This window comes from Trachemys scripta, chromosome 8 (genome assembly GCF_013100865.1).
Source record: "Trachemys scripta elegans isolate TJP31775 chromosome 8, CAS_Tse_1.0, whole genome shotgun sequence".
Lineage (NCBI taxonomy): Eukaryota > Metazoa > Chordata > Testudines > Emydidae > Trachemys > Trachemys scripta.
The window spans coordinates 96,412,366-96,425,671 of record NC_048305.1 but is presented as its reverse complement, the minus strand read 5'-3'; the positions used below and the strand labels follow the sequence as shown (position 1 = coordinate 96,425,671).

The window sequence follows — 13,306 nt, the reverse complement described above, 5'->3', positions numbered from 1 at the left end:
CATCTGGAATGTAAATATCTTCCAACGCTGGCTACAACCGTGCCATGTGAATGCCTGTTCTCACTTTCAGATGACATTGTAAACAAGGAGCGGGCAGCATTATCTCCCGTAAATGTAAATAAACTTGTTTGCCTGAGTGATTGGCTGAACAAGAAGTAGGACTGAGTGGACTTGCAGACTCTAAAGTTTTACATTGTTTTATTTTTGAATGCAGTTTTTTTTAACATAATTCTACGTTTGTAAGTTGCACTTTCATGATAGAGATTGGACTATAGTACTTGTATTAGGTGAATGAAAAAATACAATTTCTTTAGCGTTTTTTAATGGTGCAAATATTTTTAATCAAAAATAAATATAAAGTGAGCACTGTACACTTTGTATTCTGTGTTGTAATTGAAATCAATATATTCAGAAATGTAGAAAACATCCAAAAATATTTAAATAAATGGTATTCTATTGTTTAATGGTGTGATTAAGTGCAATTAATTTTTTTAGTCTCTTGGCAGCCCTCGGGTTCTTTTTTTGGGGGTGGGGATTTGTCGGGGGGTTTTCTTCCCCAGAAGGTGCTGAGCATCCCATGCTCTGAAAATCAAGCCCCAATGTCTCAAGTTGGGCACCCAAAATCAGTAGTCCACTTCTGAAAATCTTGGCCCTTTTCTCCAAAGCAAAGTAGCTATTGTGGGACAAGCAGTTCAGACCCCTTCAATGAAGAAGCTGCTTGAAAGAAAACTAAATCAAGGCCAGAAAGAAGCACTAAACCCTCCTCTCCTCTCTTTCCCCCCCCCCCAAAAAAAATCTGGAGGCGAGAACTTGCCACAGATTTATTTTAAACCAGAGATGTCACTTGGGACACTTTGCAAGAGTGAAATGGCTTGAATTTGAGACTAGTCACATGTAGTTAATAGCTTTGTTGGGGAGGGACTGTATACCTTCATGTCTGCAGAACACCTAGCACAAGTTATTTGTGTGTTACCACAGCAGCTCAAGTCTTAATGCCAAAAGTGTTTTGGTATGTGGAGTCAGGAAGAGGGGGTTGGATGTGGTCCAAAGTTTGCTGTGGATATCCTGGGATGAATCATTCTGGGACCTCTGCATTGAAAGCCCCGCTATTACAAAGATCCGAGCTTGGTCCAGTTTGGTCCAGTTTTCTCATATGTGGTGTGGTTTTTAGATTCCTTATTCCTTTTTAACCAAGCATGCTGGGTACCTGGTTAGCGGAAACACTTGCTACAGATATCTCTGCTTGGCTCAGTGCTCATGTATCTTTCACAGGTTACCTTTATAACACGGATTACAAGGCATCTCTTCTACCCACTCCTCCAAAGAAAACGGCAGTGCAGATTGTTAGTCTCTTTCAAATATATGAGCAGGGGCTGCTGCTGTTTTTTCTTTCTTGCTGGGTTATTTCCACTTGGGACTCTTTCAACTTTTTATACTGGTCCGAAGATCACAAACGGCTCTCCTACCAGTTCCTCCACCACCCTGACGTTGCTCATGCCTTCCCTGGCAGAGATCCAACCCCTTGAGTCAGTCTCTGAGTTGGAGAAACGCTGCTCTAAATGCCAGCTTTTGACAGTCATTTGGGAGCTACAAGAAAGAATGTGGAGCTGAGCTGAGCACTCTGTATCCCCCCAGCCCAAGGCTCGGCAACTACAGGCTGCCTCGGTTGCGCATCTCCTGCGGGACTGTATATGTTGCTGAACTCTATGGACTCAGATTCTTCAGGCACAAGTGATCTACATCTCCAGCACTTCACTGGAGATAGTTTTGCCTTGTTCCTTGGTTTGTTATGAGAGCACTTTGCTTGAAAGGAAGCTACTCACTGGATTTTTTTGTCATGCAATCTCTGGCTCTAGTCCTTATATAATGAAGATCACTCTCTTCCCAGTTGCCCCCTGCTGCCCTAATAAGGGTTAATACCCCGTCACGTGGTGGTCAGCTGACTCTAGTGGTAGCCTGCTATCTTACAACAAGGGGAGATGTGCCTTTTGATTCTCATTCTCTGGGGCCATACAGGACTGAGGATTATGTGTATGGAGGCAGCATACTCCCCACTTGGGGGGGGTGGGGGGGAGAGACAGTGTCTCCATGGCTTAATAGTAATCTACAGAGTCACTTTTGTGACTCTCAGGTGGGAACCTAAAGCCCCATGCACCATTCCAAATGTTTTCTGTGTCCTACACTGTTTTTCAAGGTCTGATTTCTGGTCACTTTAAGCCTGTGAAGGTGGGGTGTTGGGTTAATACAAAGCTGCTGTTCAAAGGCACGGTATCCGCCATGCCAGGCCCCCTCCACGCATCCCTCCAGCACCAACCTGCTTCTTGAAATCACTTCCAAGATAATCTCATGAAAGCTGTTTTGGGTCACAAGAAACCATGTATTTTAGGACAGGGCTTCAGGCAACTCTCCAGCGACTTCTTGGTTTACCTGGTACTTATCTGAACGTCGCTGATACTTTCCTTCAAACCTCTCCCATCTCTTTAGGGAAACCGTTCATCCCAGGCTTTATTGCTACTCATGCAACGATCTGTGTGGTGTCCTGCTTCACCTCTTAGAGGTGTGGCAGCTAGGGTGACCAGACAGCAAATGTGAAAAATCGGGACAGCGGTGGGGGGTAATAGGAGTCTATATAAGATAAAGACCCCAAAATTGAGACTGTCCCTATAAAATCGGGATATCTGGTCACCCTAGTGGCAGCCCACGATGATCGTTGGGGTGAGGATTGCAATAGAGTTTACAGCTCTACAGCAGAAATATTGTCTGGTTTTTCCACAACGCCGTGGCAGGGGTAGAATGAATGTCTTGCGTATTTTCGTGGCGGCGAACTTCAATCACAATGAAACTTTACTGGCTTGCCAGTTAGCAGATCTTACTTTTGCTGAAAAGATGTGGTAGGATTTTACACAGATCACCATTTGCACTCTGCTTGCCTTCTGCTGCAAACCTCAGTGTGCTGTCGTGTAGCTCTGCTCTGAAAAGAGGCCCTTGAGGTGGATGTTTCATGTTCGCTATCCCTCAGTAAATCCCACATAAAACGTGATAACTCCTAGCATAAACATAAAGCATAATCCTGTCACTAGTACCAGTGGTGCTTTCCTGGTGCCCAGAAAAGCCAGCAACTCTCACCTGTTTCAGCGTTTAGTACCACGTTACTGATGTGGTGTGACTGCCTTTCAGATTGAATGGTCAGTAATTTGTAGTGGACTTGATCCAATGTCCACTAAAATCAGTGGGCAACTTTCCATTAAAGGCAGGGACTGGTCCAAAGTCCATCACCAGGATATCCGATGTGAGCACAGAGCAAACAAGCCTGTACTCTAATTGCTATCAGCTCTCTTTTGGTGATACATAATCTTGGAGCATGATGGCTTTTGCTGATAACTGGTGTAAGGAGCAGCCCAAGGAAGGTATTTGCAGTGCACAATAAGTTGCCTTGGTCCTACAAATCCAAGGAATAACACTGTGCGTTCTTGAGCACCATTTCCCAGCATGTTCTCTAGTAACTCATTTTCATAGATGCAGATAGGAGTACTCTGTAATGAGTGAAGTTCCTTCCAGTGAACAAAACCCACATTCCTAATCCCAGGGAGTTCTGGTGCATCCTGCATTTGAAGTTCTTCAGGGGCATGGCACGTTCTTTTGGAGGAATTGTTCTCCCTAGACCACAGAGCAGCCTGGCTCTTGCAGCAAGATCCTGGTGACACTGATACAAGATTGGTGACGTGCAGGGCCGGCTCCAACTTTTTTGCCGCCCCAAGTGGCGAAGTGGAAGGAAAAAAAAAAGATAAAGCCGATCGGCAATTCAGTGTCGGGTCCTTTGCTCCCTCTCTTCCTCTTTGGCAGCAGCTCAAAGAGGAAGAGAGGGACTGAGGCACCCGCCGCCGAAGACCCGGACGTGCCGCCCCTGTTCATTGACCGCCCCAAGCACCTGCTTCCTTTGCTGATGCCTGAAGCCAGCCCCGGTGACGTGCATGAAAGTTTTGTGGGTCATTGCTTCGCTTTTGACTTCTTGTGCTACTAGCTGCACAACAAGACTTAATCAGACCTTGGGTTTAATTTATGTGTGTGTGTGTGTGTGACTGACTCGGCCCCAGCACTCTGCCTGTTTTGGGAGGAGGGCATCATTATTTTAGAGAGAGAGTTTATTTTTGAGGATTTTCCAGTTGAGAGTATGTATCCCTCTAATACAGGGGTTCTCAAAAGGGGGTTGTGACCCATCAGGGGGTTACAAGGTAGTTACATGGGGGTCATGAGCTTCAACTCCATGCGGCTGACAGCCCTGAGTCCTCATTAAATTAAATTAAATTACCCCCCCATTTTTAATTTATAAGGAGGGGTGAAACTCAGAGGTTTGCTGTGTGAAAGGAGTCACCAATACAAAAAGTTTGAAAACCACTGCTCTAACCTGTCTGTGTCTCTAGCACCGGGACCAAACAGTCCTCTAGGGCCATTAGCAGAAAGTATTCGAGGGTTGGACCAGATAAACCTCTGAAAACGTCATAGCCCTGAGTTATGAAATACTTTAGGGGTAAGAATAACAGGATGGGTAAAATGAAGGAAATATGACGCAGATGTTTGTATATTGCCACATTCTGCCTATATATATATATATATATATATATATATATATATATATATATATATATATATATATATATATATATATATATATATAAATAATGTATGTATGCGCGCACACACACAAAATGTGGCAATCCAATAACCAGGAGTCTCATTGCAAGCCATGTCACTTGAGTGGTGCATTCTGGGATATCTTCAGTGAGCCGGGCAGTAGGGGGAAGAGCTTAGCTATGCCCCACTTATGTGCTGTTCTCCTGTTCTCACACTACTACTCTTCTTCTGTTCTCTTCCTGCTTTTCCCATTACACCTTCAGTGTGCTCTTTTCTCATGTACCTTCTGCTGCACTGCTGGAGAGAGCGCACAGCGACAGGAGTCAGAAAGTCACATGCGTTCCTCCAAGCAGGGCATGGTGATGGCTGTGCGCAGTAGTCTAGCTAGCACAGTGATGGGAGAGACTTGTCATGTCCCTCCCAGGCAGAAACAAACTGCCTGCCCCTGAAATCTGCTGCTGCTGTCTTCTTTCCCCAATTCACTTGAACCCGTGTTCTAAATCTGAATCCTATTGGTCTCGTGTGTGTCTCTTGCATCTTCCAGGCTTCCAGGTTAGCCACTTCATTCTTTAAATGAAAAAGAGGCTGTGTTCTATGCACATCTTAGCTTCCTGCTAAAAGGGGCAAATCTTCTGGCATTCAAGGAAAGGCCAGCTCAGTTTGCAGTCGCTGTGCGTTATAAAAATTCAACAACCAGAAGACTAGGCTCAAATAGAGCTATGTTGGGGCCCAAAAAGCAAAATGATCTTTCGGGAGATGTGGAGGAGAGGGAGATCTGATCTGTATGTGTAAATATCTGAGGCTTTTAGGGGGAGGGATTGAAGCCCAGGTGCAAGATAGTTTTAGAATGGGGCAGTCCTTTTGAAAATCTGTATGTTGTAAATGCTCATACAGGCGAGAAACATTCCGGGGTAAACTTGCCTAAAGAATAGCTTTCTCCATTAGGGTGACCAGATGTCCCGATTTTATAGGGACAGTCCCTATTTTGGCTCTTTTTCTTGTATAGGCTCCTATTACCCCCCCACCCCCTGTCCAGATTTTTCACACTTGCTATCTGGTCACCCTGTTCTCCATTCAAGTCTAAGGCTGAGTCCATCCAAACCGAAACACGAGGATTATAAATGATCAAGTAGCAAATTTAAATCCGTATAAAGGTTCTGGTCACCAAAGCAGAGCAAAGGTAACTGCTGAGCAAACCTCGCAGGCAGCCGTTTGCAGAAGCCCCCAAAAGTTTGCGGGCAGAATTTTCAGAGTTGGGTGCCTAACGTGCAGTAGCTGGCTCCATATTTAGGCACTTAAATCCGTGGGTGAGAGTTTTCAAACTCAAGAGCATAAAGTGCGGCACTGGAATAAGTGGCCTGACATTCTTTTTCTTCTTCCAAAGGCTCTGAGCACCCATGACTTGCACTAATTTCAAAGGGGAGCTGCAGATATTCCGCATCACTGAAAACCAGGCCACTTATTCCTGTACGTAACTTTAGGCAACTGAGTTTGAAAATCCTGACCTAGATTCTCTTCAAAAAGCTCTTGAGTCTGGAAATCTCCCGTGACCCGGCTGGTTGAGATTCTCAATGCTTCCTGCTTCAGAAGGGCCAGAAATAAAGCGAGAACGACCTTTCTCGTGGCATTTTTTTGGGTGGAACTTTTTGCTTCTGGCACTGGCTGCGTGCCAGGAGTACAGAATGACAAATGGGACTCAAGGGCAGGAGGGAATGTGAACTGAAATTTGGGAAGGTTTTGAACCTCGGAGTCTGGTTTGAGCTTCCATTCTGCCTGTCTCTAAAGGTCATAAAAATGCTTAATAAATATTGTGGCCACCGAGATGATCTTGTGTTTCTGTTTGCAATGGCATCCAACTTCCCTGCTTACCATTCGAATAATCCTGCAGACTGCCGGGGCTCTGTGGCTACTCATAAACCTTGTCCTGTGCAGCATGCTGTAATTTAATCAGAGGTATTCTTCTCTCCTGGCACAGCAGATAAAGCCATGTGATTGTGCATTGCATAGATGTCAGGAACAGAGGCGTTGTCAACCAGGAGCAGGCCATTGGTCCTAACCTGGTGTCATACTTCTGGCTGTAGCCAATACCAAAGGCATAAATTCTCCATAATATACCTGGCCACTGCTATATCAGTGTGAGGGTTAGTGCGGGACAAGGAAATTCATTCTTGGTACCTATGTGTTTATCAGTTTATTTCCTGTAGGTCTAGCAACGCAAAGAGCTTGTAAAAAGAAGACGGCTCCGCAGAGACACATACTGCTTACTCTCCATCGCAGGTCTTGAACACCGATTGGCTGGTTTGTAACTTTAAGGCTGACTTCTAAAAATAGTCTTCTGGCATGTTGCCAGCGTGGGGAGGTTGGGAAGTCACAAAATGGACTAGCAGGTTTGATTTCACAAAGACGCCGCAAGAGTTAACGAAAGCTGAGCTCCTCTTGGCATGTAACCCTTGTGGCTTGTGAATTCCAGGGAATGCAGCGATCCTGCAGTGCTCTGTGGCTAGTGGAGGACCTGGACTCCAGCTCACTGGGTGATGGTGTGATCTTTTTAATACAAATGTACTTGACACACATTGTAATCTCTAACCTGAGACTTGAACCATTTCTGGAACGTCGTAGAACAGTAGCTATGGAAACGGAGCTCTCCTATTAGAAATGCAGGAGAGGAGGATAAAGCCGCTTTGAGCGACTGCGCTGTGCTCAGCTGTGCCCAGCCCAAAAGGACAGGGACGTTTCAACAGAAGAGGCTTAATTTTGAAAACCGAACCATTTAAATGTTGTCTGCAGGCTGTATGAAAGAGAAGCTGCTGCAACAAGGACTTGTATAAAGAGAGATGCTGCTAGCTCAGAAAGAAGAGGAAAGTTCAGGAACAAAATCTAGACTGGTGTGTCTGGTCAGTTACTCATCGGGGGGTCAAGTTCATCCCTGGTGTAACGTCACTGATCGAAAAGGACACAGCACGGTTGTCTAGTCTGTTTAAAAAATGAGTTTTTCTGAACCCATCCCTGTTGGTTTTTTTTGTGGCTTTACAATCACAATTGTGATTGGTTGTCTTTTTTTTTTTTTTTTTCTCCCCCCCCCCCCCCCCCCCCCGTTGCTTTGTGAAAGACTCAAACGGGAAACTGACTTTGCAGGGGAAGGTATGAAGCTGGGTAGATACAAACTACTGTGCATCCACAAAGCAAAGTAAAATAAATATGCTTTTTTCCCTCTCTCTCAACTTTTTTATTTATTGATGAGGTTTGTGTCCCTTTACTTGGAGTTCCACTCAGGAACAAATTTGGCTTTATGAGTCAGAGACCTTCAGTTTGCATAAAGCCAAAGCAACCAAACAAATGGGGAAGTAGAAAGGTCCAGATCTATGGATAATCTGGCTAGTAAAACACGGAGTTCTGAGAAGTAGATTAGTGTGTTGCTATTTTCTATTTTATTTATTAAAGATGTGGAATGCATCATGTTTTAAAGAGCCTAGGGCTCAACTAGGGTACATAGTAAGTAGAATAAACTACTGCGTGAGTTGCTGCTGTTCCTATCCGTCTGACTATACACAGGCATGGCAATGTAGGGTCTGTAGTTGATCTGATAGTGTTCAGGGAGTACTGGAGTGGCCAGCCCGGCAAACAGCCTGTGAGCTGAAAACCATGCTCTGCTTTCTGATTTAAAGGCAGGTTGGTGGAAAACTTTCCATCTAAACTGTTTTTAACAGAAAATTGGGTCTTTGACTAAATGATTTTTTCCTTTTGAAAAGTGTCCGCTTTCTGTGGAGAATTTATATTTCATGCTATACTGAAAACTGAAATATTTTGGCTGATAACTGAAATATTTTGATTAAAAAATGGCATTGCAGTGCCTCATGGGAGTTGTAGTCCTGGTTGCCCTATGATCCCATTCTCTTTCATGGGATAAGCTCTCTGGCTGGACTATACCTTCCCCAATGCACCACTTTCTCCATTCTTGGTGAGGGGAGGAAGTGTCAGGAGCCCCTGGCCCTGGCCTACCGTGGGACTACAGCAGCCATAAGGTGCCATTTTTTAATCAAAATATTTTGTTTTCATTGTTGAGATTTTCCAAGGGAGAAAAGAAGGGAGTATTTTCTGCCCAGCACTACTTCCAATTCCTGCCTGGTAACTAGAGGTGGGCCAGAACCAAAACCTCACCGGTCACCGCCACACCCCAAACTTTGGGGCAGTCTGGGTCCAGACCCAGTTTGTGGTCTGACAATTCTGCGAGCTCGTTGGGGCTGAACACCAAAGTGCCCCCCCCCTTTTTTTCTCCACCGGCAGAAACCGCCCCCAACCCCCAATTGTGTTCCGATATTTTCTCCCTCTCATCTGGTCACCCTACCCCTTTCTTGGTGCTATATAGATGATAAATAATGATGCCTAAGGCAGAACTGTGCTAACCAGAAAGGAGAAACTGCTTTTTTGCCAGTCAGGTAAGTGATACACATGTAAGAAGGTGTCACTTTTACACAGGCATTCTCCTGATTACAGCCATGCTTTGGGAGGGATTTTACGAGTTGGATGCTCAGTTCCATGGAATTTCAGTGTCACTGGGGAATTGGGGACTTGCCACCCTGGGGCTCCTTTGATGCTCCCCATCTCTGCATTCTAGCTGAGCAAAGTGTGGTTTTCTTCTCCCCCGAAGCTAATGGGAAAAGGGAATCTTGCTTTAAAAAAATGGTTTGTTTTAACCTGGACTGTTGCATGTGTTCCTGCTGCAACTCCCCCAAATGCCTTAGAACGGGATTATTTCTTAGCCACAAGTCTTGCAAGCTGATGGCATGGGGCCTTTTCAGTCCTAAGCCTTAAGGGGCCAAGCAGATGCTGCTTCTCTCAATGGGGTGCGGGAGAGAGTCCCTCTCTCCAAAGCACTTAGCCTGAGATGGCCCGAGCCCTTCCTGCACCTCTGCAAACCAGTGCAGGGCTGTGGCGTGGGGCAGGCTGCGGCCGGGCCCCTGCTCGCTGCCGCAGGGGCTGAGTTCCATGTCTGTTCTCCCCAATAGGGCTCAGCGTCCGCACTTCCTGCCGGGGCCCTGGCTGATCCGGCACTGGGCATGGAGAGAGGGGAGCAATACCGCAATCCCACCGAGGTGCAGATGAGCCAGCTGGTGCTGCCATGCCACACAAACCACCGCGGCGAGCTGAGCATCGGCCAGCTGCTGAAGTGGATTGACACCACAGCCTGCCTCTCTGGTAAGCAGAGCTGCGCCGCGGAGTTTGGCCACCCACCAGCTGCACAGAAGCCAACGCCGGAGGGCTGCCAACTTTCTACTTTCTGAAAACCGGACCCTGCAGCAGGAGAGCCGGAACCTCTCCCCCGCCCCTGCTCCGCCTCTTCCCCCGAGGCCCTGTCCCCATCACTCGCTGCTCTCTCCCCTCCCCTCCACCAGCTGGGCTCCCTCTGCTCCAGGGCTAGGACAGGAGCCTGCCTGCCCACCAGATGCAGGTAGGAGGTGGCATGGGTTGGTGACTTAGCCCCGCCCCTCCTCCCACCTGTGGAGCTGGACTTTTGGTGTCCAGTCAGTACATGTGGTCGGACACTGTACAGGTCCCCTTTCAATTGGACTTTCTGATCGAAAACTGGACATCTGGCAACGCTAACATCCGCTAGGCTAGCTCAGGGCTTCAGGGCTGCTTGTAAGGTGGGCCAGGTTGGTTCTGATCCAAACTATCTTTTGTGCACTGTCTGCCCCTTGTTTTCTTTCACTCACCTCCATTCTCCATAGAACTCGTCAGCCTTCCTGTTGGCCATGAAATCAGCTGGTGTACCCCCTCATTTCTCTACAGAGACTAGAGAACAATTATGGCCCTGAATAAAGGATGTAACCTTTTAATAACTGGTTAGATTTCTATTCGCAGGTACCTCAATACTGATCTGTTCAGTGCTTGGTCTGAACATCTATGGGACACCACCATGGTACCATCTCCCTGGCTTGTCTTCAAATGAGTCATGGGGTCCCCCATTCTGTGGGATCTTCTCTCTTCCCTTCCCCTCCCCCCCCCAGCTCCCTCTCCTCTCTGCCCATCTGATGAGGTCATAAGAGCTCAATCTATAGGGATGGAAGTTGTTGTGGACAGGATACCTCTGAGAATGGACAGCCTAAAATATAATAGAGAGCTAAAAGTATAGCCTTTGCTACAGGACTTTTGTCTGATCACATATTAACAGAGGAAACGTGAGAATAGGCAGGAACAGCATTGATTTTAAAAACTAGTGAGCAGATTTGTTCTTGCTATTAGAAAGGTCCAGTCCATTTCCTGGCTAATACAGGAGTGTGCTTGTCAAGCAGCCTGTAGTGACTCAAGGGCATGAATGCCAACCTCGGGGCGGATGCCAGTTCTAACCACGAGGCGTGACGGCCTGCATCCCAGTCATATGACACCAATTCAGCAAAACAGTTAAGTGCGTGCCATTAAAATCCGAGGACTTGCTCTTAAAGTTTAGCACATGCTAGTGCTTTGCTGGAGAGGGATGGGATTACTCTCATCTGCTGAAATGTTTTGCTGAACTGGGGCCAAAGGGAGGACGCTAAACTAGATGAACCAATAATCTTGTCAGATACAGCAGTTCTGTCCCAGTAGAACAGGGTGGTGTGTATGAGTGTGTTCAGACTATGGGACATATTGTTCAAGAGTTCTGTATCTTAACGTGACTGCGAAGGGGGAAAACAAACAGGAAAACTTAAATGTGGAGGGGAAGCAGATAAAAGGGGGTGGCTGATCTAGTCCTTAAATGAACAGGGTTTTCAGATTATTGGGGCATCAGATATGAAGGAGACCTGGGGGTGCAATTCAGAACAAAGCATCAGTGAGATGGTGAGGGAACTCCTAGCAAACCGCTCTCATGGGAGTTCCCCAGAAACAGAAGAAGTGAGATCCCAGTAGGATTAGCATGGAAGAGGATCCTGCTTCTTAAGAAGTGGATGGGTAGATCTGAGAGCTCTCCCAAAGATAAGACAATTGTGCAATCTACTGTATGAAACTCTGCTCTAGGATTAAGACTCTGATGACATAGTTTTAGAATTCGTCTTTATGGTCTGGGAGGTGGGTCCATGGAAGGCTCCTATGAAGTGGTCCACAGGAGGAAAAGATTGGAGGGAACCCTCTCTTAGAAAATGTAATGCTGGCAGGGCGGAAATGGTGACATTGTTTCCCTGTGTGTATGAGACACTCAGATGTCACTGTAATAGTCCTGTAGGTTAGCTGGCTGCAGTGTCCAGCTGTTGGTGCTGTCACAGCATGGTGTTCGTGCAGTGCTTGCTAAGGCTGTGTCAGCACTCGCAGTACCAGGTTTTCAAGGGTTATCTGTCAGTTACATACAGCATAGCTACCAAATTCGCAGTCCATTTTGGTCAATTTTGTAGTCATAGGATTTTAAAAATAGTAAATTTCATTATTTCAGCTATTTAAATCTGAAATTTCACGGTGTTGTAATTGTAGGGGTCCTCACCCAAAAAGGAGTCGGGGGGGGGAGGGGGCACAAGATTATTCTGGGGGGGGGGTTGCGGCACTGCTACCTTTACTTCTGTGCTGCTGCGAACGCCGGCGCTGCCTTCAGAGCTGGGCAGCTGGAGAGCAGTGGCTGCTGGCTGGGATCCCAGCAGAGCCACCGCCAGCACCAGTGCAGAAGTAAGGATGGCATGATATGGTATTGCCACCCTTACTACTGCACTGCTGACTGCAAAGCTGGGCGCTAGCCAACCGCCACTGCTCTCCGGCCACCCAGCTCTGAAGGCCGCGCAGAAGTAAGGGTGGCAATACCACAACCCCCTCTAAAATAACCTTGTGGGATCCCCCGCGCCCCCGCAACTTCCTTTTGGGTCAGGACCCCCAATTTGAGAAATCATGGCGTCCCCCACAAAATCTGCATAGTATCGGGTGAAAACACACAAGACCGGATTTCATGGGGGGAGACCAGATGTCACGGTCCGTGACACATTTTTCATGGCTGTGAATTTGGTAGGGACCTAAGCATAGCTTCTAGCTGACACTTGGCACCCAGGGCCTTTGCCTGCTGTCATGCTTCCTTATCAAATGAGATTGTGAAAACTGAATGGGCATTGGGATTTTAAGTAAAATGTTGGCAAGAGCTTGATACATGATGCTGTCCTTAACTGGGTTTCCACTTCGGGGATTGCACTTCCACAAAAGCTTTAGAGGGAGGATGGGGCAGTGATTAGGGTGCTAGGCTAGGATTTGGGAGCCCAGCTTCAATTCCCTGTTCTGCCACAGACTTTCTGGGTGACCTTAGGCAAGTCACTTAATCTCTCTGTGCTGCAGTTCCCCATCTGTAAAAATGGGGATAACGGCACTTCCCTACCTCACAAGGCTGTTTTGAGGCTAAATACACTCACGCTTGTGAAGCTCTTTAAGGTCTGCTGATGAAAAGCACTATAGAAGAGGTTGGTATTCGTATTTCTAGAACCCACGCTCTTGGAGATCTTCTAGCCACAGGAGATAACGAGACAGTTTCCAATGTATAGTTAGGATGTCTTTAAAATATAAACTACCCACCAATTGCTTACAAGATAAATACACATCCTAGCAACAGACAAGAATGTGGAGGGAGACTGGAGAACACAGATACAATTTTTAAACATGTAATCTAATTTATCTCTGTTTAGTAGAATGTACAATTGGTTTAACTGTTACAACATGTTTGACAGATTTA

The 13,306-nt window shown here is 46.4% G+C and overlaps 1 protein-coding gene across 2 annotated transcripts in view; it reads left to right on the top strand.

The window, feature by feature from the left end:
• Nucleotides 1-13,306, top strand: part of ACOT11 (acyl-CoA thioesterase 11) — a 77,511-nt gene that overhangs the window by 26,272 nt on the left and 37,933 nt on the right. For both annotated transcript variants that reach the window (XM_034778759.1, XM_034778760.1), the window contains exon 2: nt 9,639-9,828. In XM_034778759.1, the coding sequence (XP_034634650.1) occupies nt 9,690-9,828 (139 nt within the window). In that variant the 5' untranslated portion in view covers nt 9,639-9,689. The remainder of the gene's footprint in view (nt 1-9,638; nt 9,829-13,306) is intronic.